The sequence below is a fragment of the Struthio camelus genome, chromosome 5 (assembly GCF_040807025.1).
Source record: "Struthio camelus isolate bStrCam1 chromosome 5, bStrCam1.hap1, whole genome shotgun sequence".
Lineage (NCBI taxonomy): Eukaryota > Metazoa > Chordata > Aves > Struthioniformes > Struthionidae > Struthio > Struthio camelus.
The window spans coordinates 5,989,082-6,016,559 of NC_090946.1; the positions used below are offsets into that span (position 1 = coordinate 5,989,082).

The 27,478-nt window shown below is 47.8% G+C and overlaps 3 protein-coding genes across 3 annotated transcripts in view; all 3 read right to left on the reverse strand.

Moving 5' to 3' along the window:
* The window catches only part of LOC104144878 (olfactory receptor 5AR1-like), a 28,540-nt gene extending 9,617 nt beyond the window's left edge, over positions 1-18,923 (reverse strand). The window contains exon 1 of the mRNA XM_068944420.1: positions 18,774-18,923. The gene's annotated coding sequence lies outside the window, so the exon portion shown is untranslated. The remainder of the gene's footprint in view (positions 1-18,773) is intronic.
* Positions 6,497-11,737, reverse strand: LOC104144879 (olfactory receptor 5J3-like). The gene is made up of 2 exons (XM_068944423.1): positions 9,149-11,737; positions 6,497-6,570 (listed from the first exon to the last, which is right to left on the reverse strand). Exon 1 carries the CDS (start codon positions 10,108-10,110, stop codon positions 9,172-9,174), a length of 939 nt encoding a protein of 312 aa, XP_068800524.1. The 5' UTR covers positions 10,111-11,737; the 3' UTR covers positions 6,497-6,570; positions 9,149-9,171.
* LOC104144884 (olfactory receptor 5AS1-like) lies at positions 11,942-18,331 on the reverse strand. The gene has a single exon (XM_068944422.1). The coding sequence runs from the start codon at positions 15,894-15,896 to the stop codon at positions 14,949-14,951; it is 948 nt and encodes a 315-aa protein (XP_068800523.1). The 5' UTR covers positions 15,897-18,331; the 3' UTR covers positions 11,942-14,948.
* Positions 18,924-27,478: the final 8,555 nt, after the last annotated feature.

Below are 27,478 nucleotides of genomic sequence, written 5' to 3' on the forward strand. Positions count from 1 at the left end.
TGACTTTTGGCACCAGGATGATGGCTCCTGCGACTTGCAACTACAGAATAAATCCAGTGCCCTAGTAGTAGACAAGGGGTTGGGAGCCCTGTCAAACGAAGCACCTCTGCCAGATGAGCCTAAGTCACACAGGAGCAGCAGGAGAAAGCAGTTAAGTGTTAGTAGTGGGACACTCCCTGCTACAGGTGATGGAAGTCCCCCATCTGCCATCCTCAGCTGTTGTGTAGGGAAGTGCCAATACTTTCATTCGCAAATTCAATATTTGCATTCAGCACTCCCAGAATGAAAACAATCTGGGAGCATTTTTTGCACAGTTTTCAGAGCACTTTCTGGAGTTCTCAACTAAATAAGAAAGTAGGAAATGGCTCAGTCAGAAAGAAGATGATCCCCCAAAGTTTATAGCAAAGAAAGAAATTGTTCTGATTTATAGCTCTCAAAAAAATTGTAGTTGAGGCCAATTTAGATTCACATCAAGTTTTGAGTCCTCCCCTCCCTCCTCTCTACCAACTGTGATATTATTCTGACTTGCACTGCTCTTTATTTCTGCTTTTGGTATTAGAAACAATTGCTGGACAATAAGTTTTTAGAAACCTTTATTCTGAAAGATGTGTGCGCCATTAGGATTTTTTCCCTTTTATATATACGGATGGATCTATACAGCTCACTCAAAAACACTCTGTATTATGTATCAAACAGTCACACATCTTCATCACATTGAAGCCATACCATTTTCACACTTCAAGCAAACAAAATGGCTTTGATATTCCATCTTTAAATTGTACTGAGCCACAAGTTAAACTCACCCACACTATCAGGCACAAGTGTCAGTTCTGTTCTCCATTGCACCCTAGAACTGCAACATAGCTAGCTGATCGGGTCTCACTCGTGGAACCAGACCAACAGGATAGTTTCAAAAAGCAAAATCATCTGAGACCTATAACAGGCTTCATGGGGAAGGGTTCTGTAGAATTAGTAGATGATACTAAGTCCATTATCACAAGCAAATATGGAAAAAAAAAAAGATTCTTGTGCTGTCCGTAAGGGAAAGTAAAAGCTACTGCCAGGGGACATATCAGTGTTAGAAGGGGTGCTGCAATCCTTTTTAATGCAATTCAAGTAATTTGCCTTTGATGCATCATTTTGTGCTCTCAGGGGATAGGTAGGCTTTTAGCTTTCTTCGACACTGTTTTTCATTTTGTAGGCAAAAAGAAAATTTCTTGATTAGTCGACACTACTTTGACAAAAAATAAAAATGTTTTCATTAAATGTAAACAATTTGCATAAACAGTCACAGAGTTAAAATACATTCTTATTCCAAGTTACATTAGGGACAGTAACAGAATCACAGATTCACTGAGGATGGAAGGGACCTCTGGAGATCTTCTAGTCCAAGCTCCCTGCTCAAAGCAAGGTCAGCTAAAGCAGGTTCCTCAGGGCTGTGTCCAGTCAGGTTGGGATCGTCTCCAAGGATGGAGACTCCACAATATCTTCAATCACCCTTATAATACGAGAGATATTTTTCTTATGCTTAAACAGAATTCCTTGAATTTCAATTTTTGCCTATTGCCTCTTGTCCTGTTATGGGATTCATGCCCTTATCTGCATGCACTTTTCCATGCAATTTGCTTGAAATTAATTAGCACGGTTCTGAGCTCCAGAGAAAGGGGAGGTCCTAAGAGGTAAACAGGGAGGAGGGAACTGATTCTCAAGTTAATGTACTGTGAAATCTAAACTAACGCCTATCTGCCTAATTTGCACATGAAGAAAGTGTGATCAAGAGATGGTCCTTCTTCACCTTGAGATTTCATTACCTCTGATCATAGGTTTTTATGCAAAAATTAGCCAAGCAAACACTTGTTTATCTGTTTCTCATAGGCGGTGAATGAAAGAATTTACAAACAGCATCATTCCGTTCTGCATTTCTTTCCTCTTGAGTGTTGCACTGGCTCAGATAACGTGTGAAAAAACTACTCACAAAAACCCTACTTCATACCCATCAAATCTTGCTATTGCTGAATGACAGGTTATGCATCCCAGTAGCATCCACTTAATACAGATGAAACCCTGGGGCACCGGATGATCTTCTCTCCTGCACATATCCAATCATGACACTGCTACTGAAGAGCATCTCCTTATAGACAACCCCAATAATTTGGGGTGCCTCTTTTCTGGAAGATCAGAAAGACACATCATTTACAAAGCTCCATGGAAAGTGAAGAGGACAGACAGACTGCTCAGCTGACAGCTCATAATGACAATGAAAAAATGTACGTCAGTGGAAAAGTAAGTTGTTTCCCACATTAGATAAATAAAAAACAAAATCCTCAATCTATCTATTTATTTATTTACTAAGAAATCACGGTTAGTAAAGCTGAGAGAACTTACAGGATTTTGTGTAGACAGTGCTAGTCCAACATCAACCTGGACTCCTTTCTGTGACGTAAGCCACATCAGATATAGCTATGCCATTAAAACACAGCAACAGCAATAAAAATAGGTAATGCAAGAGTCACCACTGGGAACTAACACTGCAAGCATGCATTTGAATTTGTAAGCCTCTGGCCCTTGAAATAAAGAGTTAAAATATTTTCCTACATACTACAATGTTCCCCCAAAACCATATACACATGCTATGGGAGACAAACACTAGAAGGAGATAAATTTCTTCTTTTCCTCTAGGAAATTTAAAATGTGTCAGAGAATTGCAAGGACATAGCAAAAAACAAAGAGCGAAGATGAGGGTTTTTTTCTCCCCCTAATGTCCATTTAGTTTTAATGTTCAAAATTAAGTGAAATGTTTTAAGTTACAGCGGGCAGACCAAAAAACCACCACTTTAGGTCTTCTCGTTTCTTCAAGATACTAAAAAGTATCTGTCAAAGTTTCTCTAATTCTTCATTTACATTTGATTCCTACACCACACATAATTAGTGTAAAACAAAACATTGTTCATTCACAGAACCGTTCATTTCCCTCTCCTTTCAGCTTTTCTAGGGAATTGATTATTATTCTGATAAACAAGCCAATGAACAGCATTTTTTCCTTGCCATCACCCTTCTAAGTGCATTTTTCACCTCCTTGTTCCTGAGACTGTAGATCAGCGGATTCAGCATAGGAATGACCAGCGTGTAGCATACTGCAGAGATTTTCTCGTGTTCCAGTGAGTATCTCGAACTGGGCTGTATGTGGCTTAAACTCACAGGCCCGTAGAATAGGGTTACAGCTGTCAGATGCGAGGCACAGGTGGAGAAGGCTTTGTGCCTGCCTGGGGAGCTCATTCTCAGGACTGAGAAGAGGATGTAGACATAAGAGATGATGACAATTAGGACGGTGGACACAGCTATGATCCCAGAGAGGATTACAAGCATAATCTCATTGATACGATTGTCAGAGCAAGTAAGTTTCAACAGTGGGTTTGTGTCACAGAAGTAATGGTTGATGATATTAGGTCCACAGAATGACAACCTCAATAAGCCACAAGTATGTATCAGTGAATTAAAGAGTCCCCCTAAATATGATCCAGCCACCAGCCAAATACAAAGTTTCCTGGGCATAAGAGTGGTGTAAAGTAGTGGGTTGCAAATAGCTACATAACGGTCATAGGCCATGACAGCCAGCAGGAATCCCTCTGTGGTCACAAACACAACAAATGAAAAGTGCTGGGCAATACACGCAGAGTAAGAAATAGTCTTATTCTCCACTAAGAAGTTTACCAGCATCCTTGGAGCAAAAACCGAAGAATAGCAGAGATCCACAATTGACAAGTTAATGAGGAAGAAGTACATAGGCGTGTGAAGTTGGAGGTCAATCCTGATCAAGCCAATCATTCCAAGATTACCTGCCAGGGTGATGACATAGATTAGTAGGATCACCACAAAGAGCGGAAGCTGTAGTTCTAGGCGAGCCGTCAATCCCAAGAGGATGAAATGGGTCACTGCTGTGTGATTGCTTACTGCCATGCATGCATCTGTAACAGCTTGCATGCTGAGATGAGATGTGTGATGACTATATAGAGAAGAAAGGAAGACAAGGTTGTTTATGAGTGTATTTCACGGAGTAATCCATCGTCAGGTAGGGCAAGGGCTGGGATTAAGTACCTGGATCTTGCTTTCATTTTGTGGGGCTCAAATTTTTCAAAGCTTCCTCAGAAATGCTGATTACATTTTTACCAATCAGACCAGCCTCATGGAGAGATTCTCTGCCCTAGCTGTGAACAAGGCAGTCCCAGAAACAGCACAGCTATAGGAGCAAGGTGCTGAGAGCAGAGCTTATTGATTATCTTGGGGTACAGCAGTGCACATCTGAGACGATACAGCAGCTGAGGCCCAGCTGAAAAATTCAGCATGCTGCTTTGTTGTGCAACACAAACATTCTGGCTGAATTAGAGTTAGTATGTGGATATTTTTAGGTGATGTTAAGTTTGACATGCAGTTAACACTGTTGGCTTTGCAAATACATATGCTAAACACTGAGTGAGTTCTGCATCTTCCTTCACCTTTTCAGCTAGGTATTTTATGTTATTTACTCACTGAGGAAACAGTTAATCTCACCAGAGTTTCTTTGTCCAAAGTGGAGGCTTCTCATCTGAACTCATTGTCTCGTCTCTCTCTTTAGTCTATGAAAGTGCCTATTTCTACGCAGTCACTAGTAGAGGGAGCCCAAATGACTCATGCAGCGCTGTGTCTGAGGCCCAGGCAGGATGTGGCTTTCTTCAAAAGGCACTCTCAGTGGCTGCTTCCTCTCAATATGTCAATGGAAGAAGAGGTGACATTTCACAGTAGCCAACTTTTTAGAACACCAAAGTAGAAAGTGAGAGTTACAGGTCTGGGTCTATTTCCTGGCTGACAGAGCCAGAGCTTTTGCTTTGTAGGGGAGAGTCCATGACTGCAATGGGACAGGAGGCGAGATCTGGTCCCTCTCCTTATGACTTATTCTATATTCTATCCACAAATAACTCATGAAAAATACAAAAATATAACACAAGAAGAATTACCATAACTTAATTTGTAGGCATCTGGGACTCTTGCTAGATTTTGACTCAATATCAGAAAGGAACTTTTTTAGATAGTCAGGCAATTACCATTTACATGTCCAAATCTTTTCTAAACTTCTAAATCAGCTAGGATCCCTCTACGATCAGTACATCAGTCAGCTATTCATCTCACCAATTTCAGATGTGAGCACACCTCAGCTTTTGAAGGGAACGAGCAGCCTAGAAGCCTCCCTCTGAGAAGTCCTGTCTCTTTCAATTAACCATAAAGGCAGCTGAGATGTTTAACTGAGAACCTAAAAAATTAACAGAGAAATCTAAAGCTCTGTGAAATCTATCCCACAGAGGTTGTACACATTTTTGTGTACCACATTTGGTCTAATGGTTGAAGTGTTCTGACCATCTTGCTAATACTACAACTCACTACTTTGTGATTTTGCACAAAGTGAACCAACAGGCAAACTTTTTTGAGCTCTCTGGGCATAAACTGCAGATAGTAATATTGCTTTTCCCATCCTGCTCTTTCCTGTGTATTCAGGCCCTGAAATTTTTTAAAACAGTCTATTGGTTTGTGTTTGTGGTACCCAGAACACGGGCATCATCAATGCCAAACTGACACTTCCGTGCTAATACTATCAAGGACATACCTAGATTTTACAGCTCAGCCGCACTTCAAACACTCTCCAGTCCTGAGCCTCCAAGTGCTCCAACACCGCAGAAGTCTGGATTTCGATCTCATTGACAAAGATGCCATCACAACCTCTGTCCATCCGTACAAAGGGGCCTTCTTCTCTAATTTTCAGCTGTGTCTTCCAGTCTCTTTCATGATCTTGGCTAACTCATGTCTGCAATCTGTAATTTCTCTTTAGTGAAAATATGCAAACAAATGAAATACATGTGGTTGCTCATTGTATTGACATGACAGTGAGAAGTGCGTGAAGACATCAGGGAAGAGATGAAATAATCCTCTTCCCTCCACAGAAAAGAAGAAATATCGTCTCATGCTTGAGTGGCACAGAACAACAGCTCATCCCTCAAACTTGAGATTGTGTCAGGACATGCTACTGCAACCATTCACTAATTCAGCTATTAGGATCTGAACTCTCACAAACAACTGAGTTTTCAGCTAATATTTTCAGATCAAACCCGAAGGACGTCATTAAAGTGTCCTTGCGGGAGCCTTTAAACAGATAAACAGAAGTCTGGTCCCCCACAGCAACGTGCACAAAACGTGTATGTTTACAGTCCTCAGTTACCCAGTTTACAACAAAATTCTCTGCTTTACTAAGACACAGGAAAGGGAAAGAAGCCCCAGGAGTATTCTGTGTACGAACTAGCTGAACATCAGTGTCCCTCTATGTACACAGTCTGTGGGACACTGGAAAATCAGGGTTGAAGAGACACCTAAAAGGAACACAGACATCCTAAGGTAAAAATTCACACATTCAGGGCTATTAAAGAAATTGCTTGCAGTTATTTTTGAGTCAGTCTCCTCTCTCATCCTTCTTTCCCATTGTTTGAGCTGCTGAATATCTTGCATGGAGAGGTGCGGATGCTGTCCCATTCTTTCTGGCTGACTTGTCTGTCGGAGAACAACGGGAGACAAGCACATCCGATGATGATCAACAAGTCTCAGTTTATTCAGAATTATCTTATTACTTATATAACAGAGTTAATTAGCTCATACATATTGCAAAAGCCAAGCTCCTTATAGGTGGATACAGTAGAAGGCTATGAATCTTTTCCCAAGACACTAGTAGCAAGTCATGTACCTTTCCCAGGACACTAGTAGCAAGTCATGTACTTTTCTCAAGACACTAGTATCTACATTATTTTTCTAGTTTCTAAACCAAGGTCCTGCATTCTGTGTCTAACTACATTTAAGCAGGTCTTGTGATCTTGTCGTCATGCCCCTTGTCCCGTAGCCAGTATTCAATAATATCTTCCACACTTGTCCATTAAGTGATCAGGAAGCCATGTTAGAAACTCTGAAAGGCAGGGAATGCTAGCTCAGCTCAAGTGTCTCACCACTCTGGTGGATTGTTTTTCAGACAGGAGTTGGCTAATGTTTGGATGAGAGAAATGCACGACTCTCTAATAGCCAGTGATGCAGCTCAGCCCATCCTAAATTAAGGTCTTCGACTGATGGAGAATACATTATGACTGCAGCTGAATATTATACTTGATTGGTTACACATGCCGTTAAAACAAACAAATAGAAATACATATAACAAAGGCCCAAATAATGAAAAAGATGTCCTCCAAATAGGAGGCATAGAATGTTTTGATGATGCTTCTTACCTAGCTAAAAGTCGCTTAACCTCTTATGTTTACAATGTACATATTTACATGAGTTCGGACCCTGCAGACAACAGAAGGAAAAAAGAGGGAGAGAATATTTGTGAAACAAAACACGAGTCTCATATAGAGGATAGGATGAAAAGTCCTATGATGGCTTGTGTTATTTTCACATTGTTTCTCTCATTCTGGTAAGATTTCATTGCCTCTTTAAAGATCCAGAGACAAAGGCTCAGTAAAGCAGTTGCAAACAGAGAGATGTTTGAAGAGGTCTGCAGGGCCTTTATTCATATCTAGAGCAGAGATCTGTAGCAGCAGAATTCACAAGTCCCAAGAAACAATCTTATTGGGGAAAAAAGGCATTGTATGAAAGACCACGAAAAGACTGAGATAATATTCGTGTTGAAAGTGGTATGCGTTCAAGAAAGAGTGAGCTATAGCACCAAGAATTAAGAAAAAAACAAAAAACTTGAAATTGCACATAAAAGCAGTTCAGTAATTTCATTTCTATATTTTCTTAATCTCTTTTCAAAGGTCTTCAAGAGCAAACTCTCTTTTTTCTGCTTGACTATGCATGCAATCACTACGTGGAACGTATGTGTAACAGGAAGGAATGTTTCTAAGACACTTCAAGCATGGAAAAGTCCTTTAATACCTACGGTTGCAAAGGTGGGGAAGGGAACAGGGGCATTCACTGCCAGGTGTCTCTGAGAGACTCTAATGGATATGTGCTGAAAACCCAGACTTACAATGTACCTAGAAGAGACATCAAGAGGCAAACTTGAACGTAAACCCTGTTTCGTTAGAAGACGCTGCAGTCAAGAGGCACACATATTTCTCATACTCTTTACAGCTCTCAGCAGTAGGTAGCATGAGACCTACAGTAACCTATGCAACAGCTTTAATCCAGTGCCTCTGAATTGAACTTGTTAAGATTCAGTTTGTGAGGTTTCCATGAGCCAAAGCCTGTTTATTTTCCTCACTGAAGCTCTGATGTGTATCTGAGGAACAAAAGTCATAACCATGGTCATCAAAGCATGCACACTGAGCAAAGGACTCTGCCCCATCGGACATGCAGCCTTCCAGAGAAGGTCCTCTGGCACTGCTACCCATGTCATGTGTTTACAGCACAGTGAGCAGTATGTAGTTTCCCCTCTTTATTTTCTTCCTAGATAACTGCAAAGTCACCTTTCAGCTTGCCTGATTGCTATATTTTCAGAGCATATGGAAACACTTTGAATCCTACAAATGGTACTGCCAGTATTAACTCTTGCTTTGCCTAGTCCTAGGGCTACAGGTGGTGGTAACAGCTGTAATCACAAGGAATCTTTAAAGCCTTGACATGAGATTTAAACGTGTAAATTTGGGCAGATGGAAGTGCAGATTTTTGTCTAAGCTGGTTACATTAGATCTTTTGATAGTCAATAGAAAAAATAGGCCTCTTCAGAGGGAAATTGCATCTAGTCTATCTTAAACACCTTTCCTGGGAAGGACTACTCAAACTGTGGGGTGTCTTCATTGGTTAGGGAAATGGGGTACATTTGAGCTAGATATCCAACTTCTAAATATTTAAATTAGGCAGACTGATCCTACATTTGGTGTCCAAAGACTTCAAAGAACTAGTAGGTGACTTCAGACTGCTGTGGTGGAGAGCATATGTGTCATATTGACTAGCCATTTGCTGAAATAAGGCATTAACAACAACAGGACTAATTGCTATATATTTCCATATTTCACATCCTTCAACTAACAACCTTCATGGCACGAATCTTCAATAAGGTTACGTAAAGGATCCAGTATTTGATAACCCATATCAAAGAGAATGGAGTTTGCATAGCTATCCACACTTTCCCTGTAGTTACCCATATGCAGTTCTGGAAGGCTTTCAGCATGTAAAGACCTCCCTCTTCAACAGTTTCCTTGCAGCACATTTCACGTCACTGTTTCTCAAGCTGTAGATCAGGGGGTTCAGCATAGGAATGACCCCTGTGTAGAAAACAGAAACTATTTTATCAGTACTCAGTGAATAGCTGGACCTGGGGCAGAAATACATGAACAGAATTGTGCCATGAAACGTGAACACAGCTGTGAGGTGGGAGGCACAGGTGGAGAAAGTTTTTTGCCTGCCCTTGGCAGAGCGGATCTTCAGCACAGTGACAACGATGAAAAAGTACGAAACAATAACAGCTATAGAAGTGGTTGCCTCAAATAAAGTGCCAAAAATGAAAACAAGGGTATTGTTGAGATTGATATCACTACAGGAGAGTTTTAGGAGAGGGGGGAGATCACAGAAAAAGTGGTTGATGACATTGGAGCTGCAAAACGACAATCTCAACAAGCCATAGGTATGAATCAGAGAATTTACAATACCTCCCAAATATGACCCAGCTATTAACAGTAGGCAGACCTTTTTGGTCATGATGACAGTGTACAGCAATGGGTTACAAATGGCCACATAGCGGTCATATGCCATTGAAGCCAGGAGAAACATCTCAGTGGTGGCAAAAACTGCAAAGAAGCTATACTGTGTAATGCACCCACTGTATGAAACTTCCTGTAACACTGCCAAAAAATTGAGCAGCATATTGGGAGTGACAGTGGAAGAGTAGCAGACATCCAGGAAGGATAAGTTACTGAGGAGAAAGTACATAGGGGTGTGCAGCTGTGGGTCAAACCTAATGACTAAAATCAACCCTAGATTGCCCAGCAGGGTCATCCCATAAATCAATAAAAAGACAACAAAGAGTGGAAGCTGCAGGTCTGGTCTATCAGTTAATCCTGTGAAAATGAAGCTAGTCACCGTGGTATGATTGTCTTCAGACATCAGTTTCACTTAATTGCTGCCTACTGCAATAGAGAAGAAGAGCCCCGTATCAATGTAGGAGATGGATTGTTAGTGTTCACCACCACAGTCTTAAAGCAACTGATTTGCTCCAGTCCTAGCTTTTTCATCTGCAGCAATAAGAAGATATTTCGCTTCTACCTTCCTTTCACTGGTCTCCTTTCTTTCCTTTACTCTTCCATAGCCACCTTTCTCTGACACAAGATAAAGCAACCTCTAGTATTCAAGAAGAGATATTCAAGAAGAATTAGAGAGTAAACCTATCAGAGTCCAAGGAGAGGGTAAATTTCTTGGGAAGTGAAGGCACCTCAAGAAAATCTTTAGCTCACTGTCCAGCTCCATGGCAGAGTTCCATTATACCAGTGGTAGGGAGACTTCACAGCCTCTTCAAGCATGTTTCTTCCCGTAATGCACATTTGAGATGTCTTTCCAAACATAATGACTAATGCTTCCGAAACTGACTGGTGCTTTGAGGTGACCTGACCAGTTCATGAAACTGTAAGTAACAGTCTATTGAAGGGATTCCTTTTTAGGAGGCATCAAGCACTCAATTTTACCCATTTCTTGGAACAACTTTGAAGACATCTTCCCAAATCAGAGGTTTTCAAGTACACCACTTTCTGCACAAAGACTGGTTTGATGCATGTGACCGTATCTCATCCAAACTGCTCCGAGTGCCATGCACCTAGCAGCAACTGTATAGGACAGGAAGATTAGAATAAGAAGTCAGACCCAAAACAGTTTCACTAGCAATGCAGAAGACAGTCTGAGAGCAGGTAGAAACTCCTAGGTTCTTTTCCGCTCAGGACGGAGAACCCTATCATTAAGAGCAGCCTAAAACATGCCTTAGTCAAGAAACAAGGCAGTAAATCAGCAGTGTAGTTTTAAATCCATGACTTATCTTTCATGCTAGCTCAGTATTTTTGAAACAGCATATATCAGTCAAAGAAAGAATTAAAAAGCTATAGAGTAATCATTTTTCTTATTTTCAAAGCATCAGAAGAAGAAACCTTATTCATGTTGCTTATGCTTTACTCCTTAAGAAGCCATTTCAGAACTGATGATGCTGTTCTGAGAGACTCCAGTTTGGAGAGCTATTTACATGTGGGTGAAAAGCCTCTCTCCTGACTGCACCTGTCTCAAAGGAAAGCTCCCAGTCTCAGCTCTTTTCTAGGTCAAGAGACAGAGCTCCGTTCCGTCCTAAGATAGGTGCCTAAGATAGATGACATGAAACAATCTTGAAGACGACCATTTCTTCTCATGGAGTAGCACTATAGGGACGGAGTGGAGGAGACCAAGGTGAAGAGAATTATCGAGGCCGATTAGTTTAGACCATTAGCTCCTTACATGTTAGGAGAAATGAACATTGTGTTCTGTTCCTAAAGATTCAATGAGTTCTTACATCCATAAAGCTAGATTCAGGGCTAGGAAAAATTATCTGACATAAGTATTTATGACACAATCTAGACAATCTTAACTAGCATTATTACTAATAACATGCAGATCCTGTGTGTTTTATCTGCATGTATGAAAAGTACCGGCGTTTACACTGAATAAACTATGGGCATGCTTTATCCCCTAATATCCAGGCAGTCTGATCACTTGGACGTTGAAAAGTTCAGTTTTTGAGAACATCCCCTTCCCATCCCTTCCCTCTCCTTCCCACTCTACTGATGTCATTAAAGATTCCAAGAGAAGATTTGTCTTTCACATTCTTTCCTTAAAGCAAAATAAAATAAACTTATTCCACATCAGAAACCAACACTGGCGTAATGTCACTGAAGACTACAGCAAAGAATTGGGTTTGCTTTTACCTATTTTGGGTCATTCTAGGACTGATTCTGCACCTGTGTTAGAGAAAAGTTTATGAGAAAAGAAGTAAACTGATTGATTTCAGAAAAGTTTGGTAACAGAATTTTAACATGGTTGCAGAGGGACTCAGCATTAGGAGGAGGAAAGGGGTTTTGAGACAGAGAGAGAGAGAAATGACACATGGAGTTGAATTGTGATGCTAATTCTATTTCCCGAAGACTTCCAAAATAGCTTGCTCTTGTTCAGAACAGTCCAGGACAATATCAGGAATATATCAGCCCAGGAATATCAGGAAACTCCAAATTTGGTAATTCAAATGGCCAACTGTAGTTTATACTTACTGCTAGGAAACCTTTCTGTTGGAAGAAGGGAAGCAGTCACATTGTGCCTTCAAAGAATCCACATCTTCGAGATGAAAAAAGTGGGGTGATGGAAATGAACTCAAAGCCACATATATACTTTTTGCCTTTCCAGATATCTATAATAACTGGTTAGTACCAATTAATAGTGCTATTTAAAAACAGGTTTTCAGTGTAGAATAATTGCCCTCAGCTGAATTGCCCCAAGAGAAAAGCAATTTATGTTTACAACTGCTTCCGTTATTGTCAAGTGACATAGGAGTCTCTTTGCATAGGCTAGAACTACCCAATGTCACTTGGAAAGCTATACAGCTCATTTATATTTGGTCAGCTGAAGAGCTGGCTAGTCTACAGGCATTATATTGACTAGGTCTCCAGTGAGTACGATGAGATCCTATATGTTTTAGTCACATATAGACACCTACATGTCAAATTCTACATGTATTCTGAGAGCCAAGTGACCCCAAAGTGCCTGATTGTTTCCTAAACATAAGCACTTAGTGCTCTTTTGACCCATGGAGGACTAGGTTAGGAGCCTGAGCGCTAGCATTCTAAGACTAAATTTACCATTTAGGCTTCCCCTGTAAAAAAAGGGGCTGGGGCCCCCTGAACAGTCTGATTCATTCTACCTTCCTGAAATACTAGCTTAGAATGAGATTACTAGTTTGAGGAATATTCTGGCATTGCAAGAGCAATGTAATTAGAGCAGAAACTAATATGACATCTGTGTGGGCCTGTTCTCTTTCTTTGCTTGCTTTTCTCTATATCTCCATTTACATATTAGCTGGATTTATAGTGGTTTACAGCACATCTCTCCTTTGCAGGGCTGTGCTGAGAAGAATTTATTTACAATCTTGATGTCCTCTAACTCTCTTCCTACCAGGTAAGTATAAAGGGCAGAGGAGAATTTGATCTGTATTGCATTAAACAGGAAAGTGACTCATCAGTAAGAATATCTCCACCAAGGCTCATTCATGTTAGACCAAGTAGTGACCTCGTAATAGAGAAGTCATACCAGATGGTATAGACTAGTCGTTCAAATCGCCTCATTGACGATGACCGTTTTTACAGATGGTTCAGCTAAAGTTTCTCAGAAACCTGTAACTCTGCACTGACTGTAGAGAGACTAGGAGACTTTTTCAGAGTGGATACCTAATTCTACATGTCTTGAATGGGGTTTGTTTCACTATCGGTCTACAATGTAGACATCTGCATTTGATCAAGTGACCCCTACGCTGACTTTCTAGGCAATGGAGAAAAAATAGGCATTTCTACAGCGTGATATGTTTAGTGTATTATACAGGTCTATATCAGCTACAAGTGAGTCGTGCCCTTAAAAATATTTGTTTTTTCTCTATTGACTCTAAAGGGACCCCTGGAAGATCAGATCAGATGTAGATGTCTACTTTTTAAGATTTCATATTTACCAATGAAAACTTTCTATTACATCTAAGTGAGACAAATTGCATATTTAAAACTAAAGTCAGGCAGCATCACTGTCACGGACTTTGTTTTAATGTATGTCTCCTTTCATCATCTATACTTCCTTGGTATGGAGGCCTGTGTTGCTCACATTTGTAGAACAGGGCAAGATATGTTATCTCAAATATCCAGTCATGTGATTAAGTTTGACACCTGATAAGAGTCCTAAGCCCTCTGTTGATTCCCTCTGAGGAGCCATAAGCACTGATAGTGAACAACCATCTCAACACAAAGCGTTTTCATTTAGCGTTAGCACAAACCACAGGGACAAAAAGCTTTAAAAGCCAGAGAGACCTTGAAATTGTAAGCTTTTATCTCATTCTTCATCACAAGCTAAGAGAAATATGCTTCACTCTTCAAAAACCAGAAATATCCCCAAAAAAACAAAAAAAAGAATACAAAGGTATTCACTCCATCAAAGAAGGAAGACAAGTACCCTGAAAGTTTGCCTTCACCTTATTCAGAAGTTAGACATGTGCAAAAGTACACACAGATCATATCCCAGAAAGTCTTCAATGTGGGCTAGTCTCAAATCCCATAATAGAAACCTTCCCATTAATTGTCATCAGCACTTGTTGAAGGGTTGATTCCTACACACATCTATTACAGTGTATACAATAATGTAGCATAATCAAAGAGATAGAGGGATTTCACTTATGTATCTGAATCAGTGTTATGAAATAACTCTGCAAAATGCATGGGAGAGCTATCTCTTAAATCAACTGAAGATTTCTCTAGGATACAAGGTTTAAGTGCTCTGTTTTTAAAAACATACAATGTACTCTTATACAGTAGACATATGAATCAGACTTTTCTTTAAAACATATTGGTTGAGAGCAATCTCATTAAGCGCAAGCACCAAAAAAGTAGATGTCCATATCTCGGATAGATTCCTTTTTGTAGGCAGCGCAAAGAAATATGTTCCTTTGGGATACAATTCTTCTGACCTATTTTAGGTTTCTGCTTTAGGATGAGATGAATCATCTTTTAAACTGTTTTTCCCCCCCCCAGGAACTACAATGTGAACCTGGGGAAATTCGTTTAGATGGAGACATGAGTAACACAGATACCTGCATTTAGTGAGATGGACTTCTGTATGTGGTTTTGTTGCATACTGCATCAGAACTACCCTATAGTCTCTTCAGTCTTCTTTTTTTTTTTTTCCTGCTAAGTAGATGACTGAGAAAACACTTTTCTCTCTGTTGATCTTCTTAGGGCTTCCCTTACTTCCTTGTTCCTCAGGCTGTAGATGAGGGGGTTTAGCATGGGAAAGACAACAGTGTAAAATACAGCAATCACTTTATCTGTGTCCAGCGAGTAGCTGGAGTGGGGCCGTAAATACGTGAAGAGGAGGGAGCCATAGAATAACACAATGACTGTCAGGTGGGAGGTGCAGGTGGAGAAGGCTTTGTGTCTGCCATCCACTGCATGCATTCGGAGGATGGTGCAAAGGATGCAGATGTAGGAGGCAACGATGATCAGGAAGGTGCTAGTTTGCATGAAGCCACATAAGGCAAAGAGAAGGACCTCGTTGACATATATGTTGGAGCAGGAGAGCTTCAGCAGCGGGGGAATGTCACAGAAGAAATGATCGATGGTGTTGGGGCCACAGAACGACAGCGTGAATGTTAAACACGTGTGTACCAGTGAGGTCAGACCACCACTGAGATAAGCCCCGGCTACCATGGAGGCGCAGGCCCTGCGAGACATGACAACTGCATAGAGAAGAGGATGACATATGGCCATGTAGCGGTCATAGGCCATCACAGCCAAAAGGAGGCACTCTGCATCAGCAAAGGCAGCAAAGAGAAACATCTGTGTTGCGCAACCAGTTAAAGAAATGGTCTTACGCTGTGCTAACAGATTCACCAGCATCTTGGGACAAATAGTAGATGAATAGCTAAGGTCCAGGAAGGACAAATTGCTTAGGAAATAGTACATGGGGGTATGAAGGCAGGCATTGAACCGAACGAGCACAATGATGCCAATGTTCCCCACCAAAGTGGTAACATAGATGAGTAGAAAGAGTACAAACAAAGGTAACTCCAGCTCTGGACGGCTGATGAAACCCAAGAGAATGAACTTGGTCACTGCAGTACAGTTTTCTTCAGACATTTCCTTACTTCATGTTTACCTTTAGGTAAGCGCTGCTGGAGGGATCAGTCAGTCTTAATGGTTCAGCAATGAATAAACACGTTTCATCCCTCCCTGCTCAAGAGAATTAATGATAACGTGTGTATCTGACACAATATCCAGAGGCGAAAGCAGTGACTTGGAGCATAACCATCCATCATAGTTTAGGAGGACATTCAAAGAGAAATTAGTAAACAGATTCCACATGAGGAACAATAAAAATTCCATTTGAGGAATTCTTCCTCCTAAACTAGATATATTCAATGATATGAATATGAAATAGGTTCTTAAGTGACATTTTTGTTTCAGAGCAGAGAGCATAATATGGATATCAGAGAGCTGTATATGATGCATCACTCAGGGAAAACATATTACTTAACATATAATAAGTCCCAGATATTCACGTGAGTGAAGCATAGGGTTCAGGCAGAACTTGGGATTAGAATGGCATTTAGATTTACTATTGCATGCTGCATCTTATCTTTTTTTTCTTTTCTTTTTTAATTCTTTACAAAATATTGGGGGAGGGGAGGTTCTTTTCTGAGGTAGATCAATTTTGAATCTGAAAACTAGTTATGAAAACAAAAAGAAACAGCTATTTTAAATATCAGAACAATTAAAAAGAATCCCCAGATAGCTTCAACCAAAAGAAGTATAAACTGAACTTTAATTATATTTTCTAATATACTCCCCAGAATGCATTCCCCCAAACACATTCCCCAGAAAATCAGTTCTGAATGCTAGTTTCATATTCCTAAAAGTAACGTGTAAAAGTAAAGATTCATTTCTGCTTAAGCTAATATGAACTCTAGTAAGGACAGCTCTATCTTCTTCCCCCTTTTATTTACAAAGGGGATCTAACAAAAGAGATGTTGGTACAAATCACTAAAATAATCGCAAATTTTATCACTACGTAGACAAAAACACAATGAAAACATAAATGCATATGTTCCTGCAAAAAATCCCGGAACAACAGCAACAAAAAATTCTGAACCATTCAGGATAGGCAGCCAAATGGTTAAGGCTGAATTTGGGGATTCAGAACAGTAAGTCTTCAGTTCCCAACCGTGTTCCCAGATACTGTAGCTGGAAGGATTTGCGTCTACATTTAGCTGTCTAAACGTCTGTTTGAGTCATCTCAGATCCGTTTGTAATCATCAGAGAGAGATGGGCAGGATACGTCGTTTCCTGAAGGTGCCTTTCTCTCTTAGTCTATTAATAACAAAGGACGCCACGATGACCAGCCTAAATTCATAGCCAAACTTTCTAATAATCAAGCCTGAGTGAGCTGAGTACAACCCTCTAATATCTGAATTGCCTTCCGGATGTGCCTCTTTCTTAACTCTATAGGCACCGAGATTGTTTAAGGTCATGAATTATGTCCCTGGCTTATGTTCCTTACGTTAGGTGACAAGCAGCCATTTCCAGAATTTTAGCTAAAGTTAGGCAAGCTGAGTTACAGGAAGAAAGAGTAACACTGCAATTTATTTTCAAACTATCACTAAGCTTAGGTATTCGTAGACAACACTGAGAGAAGAGGAAAAAGACCATTTCTGCCCTAAAAGAAATATCTCTTGGTTACTTAGACATGGTTGGTTTTTTCATATTTGCAGTTTGTTGACCATCCTCACATAAGAAGGCATGGGAACCCTAACACCTTCTAACAGCCTTTTGACATATAACTGCAAGAGATTTATATCTCTAGATCAGTATTTTAGGTACCTTTAAAATTTAAGCTCCACCTTTATTTTCAAAGACATTTTCATAATTTTTGTCTTTTGTTTTATCCTGATGAATAAAACTTTTTCCTTCAGTGCACCTAAAATTAATCCTTCTAACAGGCAGTTGATTTGAAACTGTTGCTACATGCCTGAGAGAAAATGTTAGGGGCTGAATTCATCACAAAACTCACCTGCCAGGGAAAGAAATAATATTTTCCGAGATTTGCAAAACACTGCTGCTTGGAGCTGTCAGAGATTTTATACTTATGCTTTGGACACAGGAGACCCTGATCTTCTCAAGGGAAAAACAGTAGAACAAACAATTAAAATGCTACCAACGTCTCAGTGTGCAACTGTCTTCATGAAGCAACACGCTGTATACATACTTTACACACTGCTGGAAATATTTCTAATTAATATTCCCTTAGACTGCAAACTGATTAATGCTATTTCTGCAGGCCATTAGCATAGTACTAAATCCTACTTACAACATGAATAGGTTTCCAAGTATGGGCAATAACATTATCAGGATTCACCCGTAAGCTTCTCTCTCCCACAACTTTAATGTTTCCTAATACTCTGATTGTCAGTTATCTGCACTAAGAGCACGATGATTTGTCCCCGCCTAACGGATGAACTGTCTACCAGCCCCACGCACACAGATCCACAACCCGGGACGGCAGCAACAAAACCCTCGGAAAGCCCTTTCCAAACAGGCCCCGCCCCAGCTCCGACCCTGCTCCTACTTCCCCCACCCCTTTCCCTGCCGCCCTTCAGCTCCCTTCCCCAGGCGGCGGGCGAGCAGGCGGCGGACGCAAACGCTCCCCCGTCCAGCGGCGACGCACCGGCCTCCTCAGCCGGGCGCCGGGCGACACCGAAGCCCCGCTCGGCCCCGGCCCCGGCCCCGGCCCCGCCCGACCGGCCGCCGCAAACCCTCCCCGGCCCGCCCGGCACCGACCCCGCCGCCTCCCAGCACCAGCACCAGCACCAGCCCCGCAGCCGCCAGCACCTTCGCGCAGCCTCCCGGCGCAGGCGCCGCCGCCCTTCGGGCCCCGAAAAGCCCCTTCGCCGCCCCCCGCCCCCTTCCCCTGCCGCTACCGCCCCCGAGCCCTGCCCGCCCGGCTGCGCCACGACCCACCGCGTGTCCCGCAGCCTGCCGCTCTCCAACTGCGCCGCGCCGCGGGGCCGGACGGGGCGGGATGGGGAGCCCTCCCCTTCCGCTCCGCCATCTTCGCCGCCAGGCGCCCCCCCACAGCCAGCCACCCCGCCGCCATCTTCGCCGCCGACCACACCCTTCCGCCCGGCCAGAGGCGGGAGCGGGGCGCCAATCAGCGGCGGGCGGCGCGCAGGCGCCCTCCAATGGCCGAGAGGCAGCTGGCCCGGCCGGCCAATCCCCGCGGCGGCCCGGGCGGAGGGCGGGAGGGAGCGGAGAGAGGCCGGAGATGGCGTCCGGCGGCCGTGGGCGCCGCCGAGCGGGCGGGCGGGCGGGCGGCGGGTCCGGGTCTGCCGGCGCCAGGGACGCGGTCCCCGCTGTCCCCCCTCAGTGTCCCCCTCGCTGTCCCCTCGACCCCGTCCACCCCTTGTGCCCGCCCGCCTTGTGCCGCTCGGGCGCCTCGGCCGAGCTGCGGCTCTGGTGGGGGCGAAGGGCGAGAGCGGGCCGAGGGGCCCCTGGCAAAACAAGTGGGCCGGGAGCTGCTGGGCTCGGGGGTTGGTGGCCCTGGGCGAGGCGGCCAGGAGAGCAGGGCGGTCGGCTGTGGCTGGCGGCAGAGGGCAGCGGGGAGGGCAGGCGCCGTGCGCGGGCAGGGCAGGGGCTGCGGGCAGGGCAGGCAGGAAGCGGCGGTGGCTGGCGCGGGCCTGGAGCGGCCGGTGGCGAAGGCCAAGTGCTGGGAGCAGGTTGGGCTGTGCGCAGGGTGCCGCCAAGCGAGGCGGGAGGGTGCGTTGCGGGGGAGCGCTGCCCCCGAGGCGCTGGGGTGTCCCGCGAGGCCCGAGGGGGTGGGCTGCGCGAGGCGGGGTGTCGGCGAGGGCGGCGAGGCTGGAGGAGGCGCGGGTCGGGGGGCTGCTGTCCACGGAAAGGCCCGGCCGTGCGAGAGGGTCCCTAGGAAAGCTGCGCGTGGCCTTGTTGTGCTTGGTTTTGGCAGGGGGTGTGGTGAAGCGGAGCGCTTGGAGGGGGAAAGGTGGCGTGTGGAGCCTGTGGAGAGCGGGTGCCGGAGAGGCGGAGGCGGCGCTGGAGGTGCTGGTGCTGGCAGGGCCGTTGAGGGCAGAGGTGGCTTGAGGTGAGGTGGGACGCAGAGGAAGAGGCTGTGGCTGGGTGTGGGACGTGTTGGGCTGTAGAGCTGCATTGCCATGTTGCCTGCTGCCTGGAGAGTGGAGGTTGGCTGTACTGGTGCTGTACCTGGGGGGCTGGTGCAGCCTGGTGCGCGGCCTGGTGGGCTAGGGTGGCGTGGTGTGGGGGCAGGGGGGCTGGTGCAGCCTGGTACGGCCTACTGCTAAGTCTGGTGGGCTTGGGAGAACACTCCGTCGGGGCGGAAACCACTCCGCCGACATAAAAACGACTCCGTCGGGTCTGAAACCACTCCGTCGGGCCTCAAACCACTCCGTCGGGCCTGAAATCAGTGCGTCAGGGCTGAAACCGCTCCACCAAGCTTAAAACCACTGCATCCGACCGAAAACCACTCTATCGAAGCTGAAACCACTGTGCCAGGACCAAAACCACTCCATCGGGGCGGAAACCACTCCACCAGGGCCAAAAGCACTCGGCTGACCTTAAAACCACTCCATCAAGCCTAAAACCATTCCGTCAGGGCTGGAACCACTCTGCCGAGCGTAGAACCACTCCGTCGGGGCTGAAACCACAGTGCTGGGGCGGAAAATGCTCCATCAGGCCGAAAACCACTCCGCCGACATTAAAACCACTGCGCCAAGCCCAAAAACCGCTCCGTCGGGGCTGAAACCACTCCGCCGTTACTGAAACCACTGCGTCGGGGCCAAAACCCCTCCGCTGACATTAAAACCATTCCGTCAGGGCCGGAACCACTCCGCCGAGGCTAAAACCACTGCGTCGGGGCTGAAACCACTGTGCTGGGGCGGAAACTGCTCTGTCAGGCTGTAAAACACTGCGTCAGGCCGAAAAGCACTCCACCAGGGCCAAAACCACTGCGTCGGGGCTGAAAGCATTCCACCAGGGCTAAAACCACTCTGTCGACATTAAAACCACTGCACCAAGCCTAAAACCACTCCGTGGGGGCTGAAACCACTCCACCGAGCCGAAAACAACTCCGTCGGGGCCAAAACCACTCCACCAGTGCTGAAACCGCTCCGTCGGGGCTGAAACCCCTCCGTGAAGCCGAAAAGCACTGTGTTGGGGCTGAAACCCCTCCGTGAAGCCGAAAAGCACTCTGTCGGGGTTGAATCCACTCCGCCAAGCTGAAAAGCACTGTGTTGGGGTTGAAACCCCTCCGTGAAGCCGAAAAGCACTGTGTCGGGGCTGAAACCCCTCCGTGAAGCCGAAAAGCACTGTGTCGGGGCTGAAACCCCTCCGTGAAGCCGAAAAGCACTGTGTCGGGGCTGAAACCCCTCCGTGAAGCCGAAAAGCACTGTGTTGGGGCTGAAACCCCTCCGTGAAGCCGAAAAGCACTGTGTCGGGGCTGAAACCACTCCGCGAAGCCGAAAAGCACTGTGTCGGGGCTGAAACCCCTCCGTGAAGCCGAAAAGCACTGTGTCGGGGTTGAAACCACTCCGCCAGGGCCAAAACCACTCGTCTGACCTTAAAACGACTCCACTGAGCCTAAAACCATTCCGTCAGGACTGGAACCACTCCGCCGAGCCTAAAACCACTGAGTCGGGGCCGAAACCACTGAGTCGGGGCCGAAACCACTCGTCTGACCTTAAAACCACTCCGTCAAGCCTGAAACCACTGCGTCGGGGCTGAAACCACTCCGTCAGGCTGAAAACCACTCCGCCGAGCCTAAAACCACTCCGCCGGGGCCAAAACCATTCCACCGGGGCTGAAACCACTCCATCAAGCCTGAAACCACTGCGTCGGGGCTGAAACCACTCTGCCAGGGCCAAAACCACTCGTCTGACCTTAAAACCACTCCATCAAGCCTAAAAGCAGTGCGTCAGGGCTGAAACTGCTCCGTCAGGCTGAAAACCACTCCACCGAGCCTAAAACCACTGTGTCAGGGCAGAAGCCACTCCGTCGTTGCTGAAACCACTCCGCCGAGCCTAAAACCACTCCGTTGGTGCCAAAACCACTGCGTCGGGGCTGAAACCACTCCGCCGGGGCGAAAACCACTCCGTCAGGGCTGAAACCACTCCGCCAAGCCGAAAACCACTGCGTCAGGTAGAAAACCACTCCGCCGAGCCTAAAAGCAGTGCGTCAGGGCTGAAACCACTCTGCAAGCCTAAAACCACTGCGCCGACATTAAAACCATTCCGCCAAGCCTAAAACCACTGCGCCGGGGCTGAAACCACTCCGCCGAGCCTAAAACCACTGCGTCGGGGCTGAAACCACTGTGCCAGGATCAAAACCACTCCGCCGGGGCAGAAACCATTCCATCGGGGCTGAAACCACTCCGCCGAGCCTAAAACCACTGCGTCGGGGCTGAAATCACTCTGCCGAGCCTGAAACCACTGTGTCAGGCCTAAAACCACTCCGCCGAGCCTAAAACCACGCTGTCGGGGCCTAAACCACTCGGCTGACCTTAAAACCATTCCATCAAGCCTAAAAGCACTGCGTCGGGGCTGAAACTGCTCCGTCAGGCTGAAAACCACTCGGCCGAGCCTGAAACCACTGCGTCAGGGCAGAAACCACTCCGCCGAGCCTAAAACCACTGCGTCGGGGCTGAAACCACTCCGCCGAGCCGAAAACAACTCCGTCAGGGCCAAAACCACTCCACCAGTGCTGAAACCGCTCCGTCGGGGCTGAAACCCCTCCGTAAAGCCGAAAAGCACTGTGTCGGGGCCGAAACCCCTCCGTGAAGCCGAAAAGCACTGTGTCGGGGCTGAAACCCCTCCGTGAAGCCGAAAAGCACTGTGTCGGGGCTGAAACCCCTCCGTGAAGCCGAAAAGCACTGTGTTGGGGCTGAAACCCCTCCGTGAAGCCGAAAAGCACTGTGTCGGGGCTGAAACCCCTGCGTGAAGCCGAAAAGCACTCTGTCGGGGCTGAAAGCACTCCGCCGAGGCCAAAACCACTCGTCTGACCTTAAAACCACTCCGCCGAGCCTAAAAGCACTGCATCGGGGCTGAAACTGCTCCGCCAGGGCCAAAACCACTCCGCCGAGCCTGAAACCACTGCGTCAGGGCAGAAGCCACTCCGTCGTTGCTGAAACCACTCGGCCGAGCCTAAAACCACTCGGCCGAGCCTAAAACTACTCCACCAGTGCTGAAACCACACCGCCAGGGCCAAAACCACTCCGTCGGGGCTGAAACCACTCCGCCGAGCCTAAAACAACTCCGTCGGGGCCAAAACCACTCCACCAGTGCTGAAACCGCTCCGTCGGGGCTGAAACCCCTCCGTGAAGCCGAAAAGCACTGTGTCGGGGCTGAAACCCCTCCGTGAAGCCGAAAAGCACTGTGTCGGGGCTGAAACCCCTCCGTGAAGCCGAAAAGCACTGTGTCGGGGCTGAAACCCCTCCGTGAAGCCGAAAAGCACTGTGTCGGGGCTGAAACCCCTCCGCGAAGCCGAAAACCACTGCGTCAGGGTTGAAACCACTCCGCCAAGCCGAAAACCACTCGTGTGACCTTAAAACCACTCCGCCGAGCCTAAAAGCACTGTGTCGGGGCTGAAACCGCTCTGCCAGGGCCAGAACCACTGCGTTGGGGCTGAAACCACTCCGCCGAGCCGAAAAGCACTCTGTCGGGGTTGAAACCACTCTGCCAAGCCTAAAACCACTGCGCCGACATTAAAACCATTCTCCCAAGCCTAAAACCACTCCGTCGGGGCTGAAACCACTCGGCTGACCTTAAAACCACTCCATCAAGCCTAAAAGCACTGCGTCGGGGCAGAAACTGCTCGGTCAGGCTGAAAACCACTCCGCCGAGCCTAAAACCACTCCGCCGGGGCTGTAACCAGTGCGTCAGGCCCAAAACCACTCCGCCAGGGCCAAAACCACTGCGTCGGCGCGAAAACCACACCCCCGGGGCTGAAACTACTCCGCCGAGCCTAAAACCACTGCGTCGGGGCTGAAACCGCTCCGCCGAGCCGAAAAGCACTCTGTCGGGGCTGAAACCACTCCGCCGAGCCGAAAAGCACTCTGTCGGGGCTGAAACCACTCCGCCGAGCCTAAAAGCACTGCGTCGGGCTGAAACCACTCCGCCGAGCCTAAAACCACTGCGTCACGTGGAAAACCACTCCGCCAGGGCCAAAACCCCTCCGCTGACATTAAAACCATTCCGTCAGGGCTGGAACCACTCCGCCGAGGCCAAAACCCCTCCGTCGGGGCGGAAACCACTGTGCTGGGGCGGAAACTGCTCCGTCAGGCTGTAAACCACTGCGTCAGGCCGAAAAGCACTCCACCAGGGCCAAAACCACTGCGTCGGGGCTGAAACCACTCCGCCGAGCCTGAAACCACTGCGTCAAGCCTGAAACTACTCCACCAGGGCCAAAACCACTGCGTCAGGCCTAAAACCACTCCGCCGAGCCTAAAACAACTCCGTCGGGGCCAAAACCACTCCACCAGTGCTGAAACCGCTCCGTCGTTGCTGAAACCCCTCCGTGAAGCCGAAAAGCACTCTGTCGGGGTTGAAACCACTCCGCCAGGGCCAAAACCACTCGGCTGACCTTAAAACCACTCCTCCAAGCCTAAAACCACTGCGTCAGGTGGAAAACCACTCCGCCGAGCCTAAAAGCAGTGCGTCAGGGCTGAAACCACTCCGCCAAGCCTGAAACCACTGCGTCGGGGCTGAAACCACTCCGCCAGGGCCAAAACCACTCGTCTGACCTTAAAACCACTCCATCAAGCCTAAAAGCACTGCGTCGGGGCAGAAACTGCTCCGTCAGGCTGAAAACCACTCCGCCGAGCCTGAAACCACTGCGTCAGGACAGAAGCCACTCCGTGGTTGCTGAAACCACTCCGCCGAGCCTAAAACCACTCCGTCGGGGCTGAAACCACTCCGCCAGGGCCAAAACCACTCTGCCAAGCCTAAAACCACTGCGTCGGGGCTGAAACCACTGCGTCAGGCCTGAAATCACTCTGCCGAGCCTGAAACCACTGCGTCAGGCCTAAAACCACTCCACCGAGCCTAAAACAACTCCGTCGGGGCCAAAACCACTCGGCTGACCTTAAAACCACTCCATCAAGCCTAAAAGCACTGCGTCGGGGCAGAAACTGCTCGGTCAGGCTGAAAACCACTCCGTCAGGGCTGAAACCACTCCATCAAGCCTAAATCACTCCGCCGGGGCTGAAACCACTCCGCCGAGCCTGAAACCACACCGCCAGGGCCAAAACCACTGCGTCAGGCCTAAAACCACTCCGCCGAGCCTAAAACAACTCCGTCGGGGCCAAAACCACTCCACCAGTGCTGAAACCGCTCCGTCGGGGCTGAAACCCCTCCGTGAAGCCGAAAAGCACTGTGTCGGGGCTGAAACCCCTCCGTGAAGCCGAAAAGCACTCTGTCGGGGCTGAAACCATTCCGCGAAGCTGAAAAGTACTCTGTCGGGGCTGAAACCCCTCCGTGAAGCCGAAAAGCACTCTGTCGGGGCTGAAAGCACTCCGCCGAGCCTAAAAGCACTGCATCGGGGCTGAAACCACAGTGCCAGGGCCAAATCCACTCCGTCAGGGCTGAAACCACTCCATCAAACCTAAAACCACTGCATCAGGCCGAAAACCACTCCGTCGGGGCTGAAACCATTCCGTCGGGGCTGAAACCACTGTGCCAGGGCCGAAACCACTGTGCCAGGGCCAAAACCACTCCTCCGACAGTAAAACCACTACATCAAGCCTAAAACCACTCCGTCGGGGCTGAAACCACTCCGCCGAGCCTAAAACCCCTCCGTCGGGGCTGAAACCACTGTGCTGGGGCGGAAACTGCTCCGTCAGGCTGTAAACCACTGCGTCAGGCCGGAAAGCACTCCACCAGGGCCAAAACCTGAAAGCGTTCCACCAGGGCTAAAACCACTCCGTCGACATTAAAACCACTACGCCAAGCCTAAAAGCACTCCGCCGAGCCTGAAAGCACTCCGCCAGGGCCAAAACCACTCCGCCGAGCCGAAAACAACTCCGTCGGGGCCAAAACCACTCCACCAGTGCTGAAACCGCTCCGTCGGGGCTGAAACCCCTCCGTGAAGCCGAAAAGCACTGTGTCGGGGCTGAAACCCCTCCGTGAAGCCGAAAAGCACTGTGTCGGGGCTGAAACCCCTCCGTGAAGCCGAAAAGCACTGTGTCGGGGCTGAAACCCCTCCGTGAAGCCGAAAAGCACTGTGTCGGGGCTGAAACCCCTGCGTGAAGCCGAAAAGCACTGTGTTGGGGCTGAAACCCCTCCGTGAAGCCGAAAAGCACTGTGTCGGGGTTGAAACCCCTCCGTGAAGCCGAAAAGCACTGTGTCGGGGCTGAAACCCCTCCGTGAAGCCGAAAAGCACTGTGTCGGGGCAGAAACCACTCCACCGAGCTGAGAACGGGCAACCTGCGCGTGTCGGTGTAGGAGACTGGGGAACATCCGTGTGCCTTTTGGTGCATCGGGGCAGCCTCGCAGTGTCGTTGTAGGAGGCCGGAGAGCCTCCGCGTGCCTTTTGGTTCGGCCAGGCAGCCTCCGCGTGCCTTTGTGAGCGTCCGGGCAGCCTCTGCGTGCCTTTGGGTGCGGCCGGGCAGCCTCGGAGTGTCGTTCTAGCAGGCTGGGGAGCCTCCACGTGTCTTTCTAGGAGAGCGGGCAGCCTCGCAGTGTGGTTGAAGGAGAGCGGGCAGCCTCGGAGTGTGGTTGTAGGAGGCCGGGAAAGCTTCACGTGCCTTTGGGTGCAGCTGGGCGGCCTCCGTGTGCCTTTGGGTGCGGCCGGGCAGCCTCTGAGTGTGGTTGCAGGAGACTAGGGAGCCTCCACTTGTCTTTCGGTCCGGCCAGGCAGCCTGCCAGTGTGATTCCAGGAGAGCGGGCAGCCTCCGAGTATCGTTCGGGGAGGCCGGGGAGCCTCCGCGTGCCTTTCTGTGCGGCCGGGGAGCCTCCTCCTACCTTTGGGTACGGCCGGGCAGCCTCGGAGTGTCGTTGTAGGAGGCCGGGTAGTCTCCGAGTGTCGTTCGAGGAGGCCGGGGAGCCTCCGCGTGCCTTTGGGTGCGGCCAGAGATCCTGTGCGTGTCTTTAGGTGTGGCCGGGGAGGCTCCGCATATGTTTCGGTACGTCCGGGCAGCCTTTGAGCGTCATAGTAGGAGAGCGGACAACCTCCATGTGCCTTTGGGTACGTCCAAGCAGCCTCGGAGTGTCGTTGTAGGAGGCCGAGCAGCCTCGGCGTGTCGGTCTAGTGGAGCGGGCAGCCTCCGCGTGTGGTTGTAGGAGACTGAGCAGCGTCTGAGTGTCGTTTTAGGAAGCCGGTTAGCCACTGCGTGTCTTTTGGTAGGGCCGGACAGCATCTGAATGGGGTTCAAGCAGAGCGGGGAGCCTCCGAGTGTCATTGTAGGAGGCCAGGCAGCCTCCACGTGCCTTTGTGAGCGTCTGGGCAGCCTCCACGTGCCTTTGGGTGCGGCCGGGCAGCCTCCGAGTGTTGTTCTAGGAGAGCGGGCAGCATCCTCGTGCCTTTGTGTGTGCGGCCGGGCAGCCAGGAAGCCTTGGCATGTCGTTGTAGGAGAGCAGGCAGCCTCGGCGTGTCGTTGTAGGAGGCCAGGCAGCCTCTGAGTGTCGTTCTAGGAGAGCAGGTAGCCT

Bases quoted from the DNA above. Each gene is read 5' to 3' on its own strand.
- LOC104144879 (XM_068944423.1), bottom strand. From the start codon at position 10,110: ATGTCTGAAGACAATCATACCACGGTGACTAGCTTCATTTTCACAGGA.
- LOC104144884 (XM_068944422.1), bottom strand. From the start codon at position 15,896: ATGTCTGAAGAAAACTGTACTGCAGTGACCAAGTTCATTCTCTTGGGT.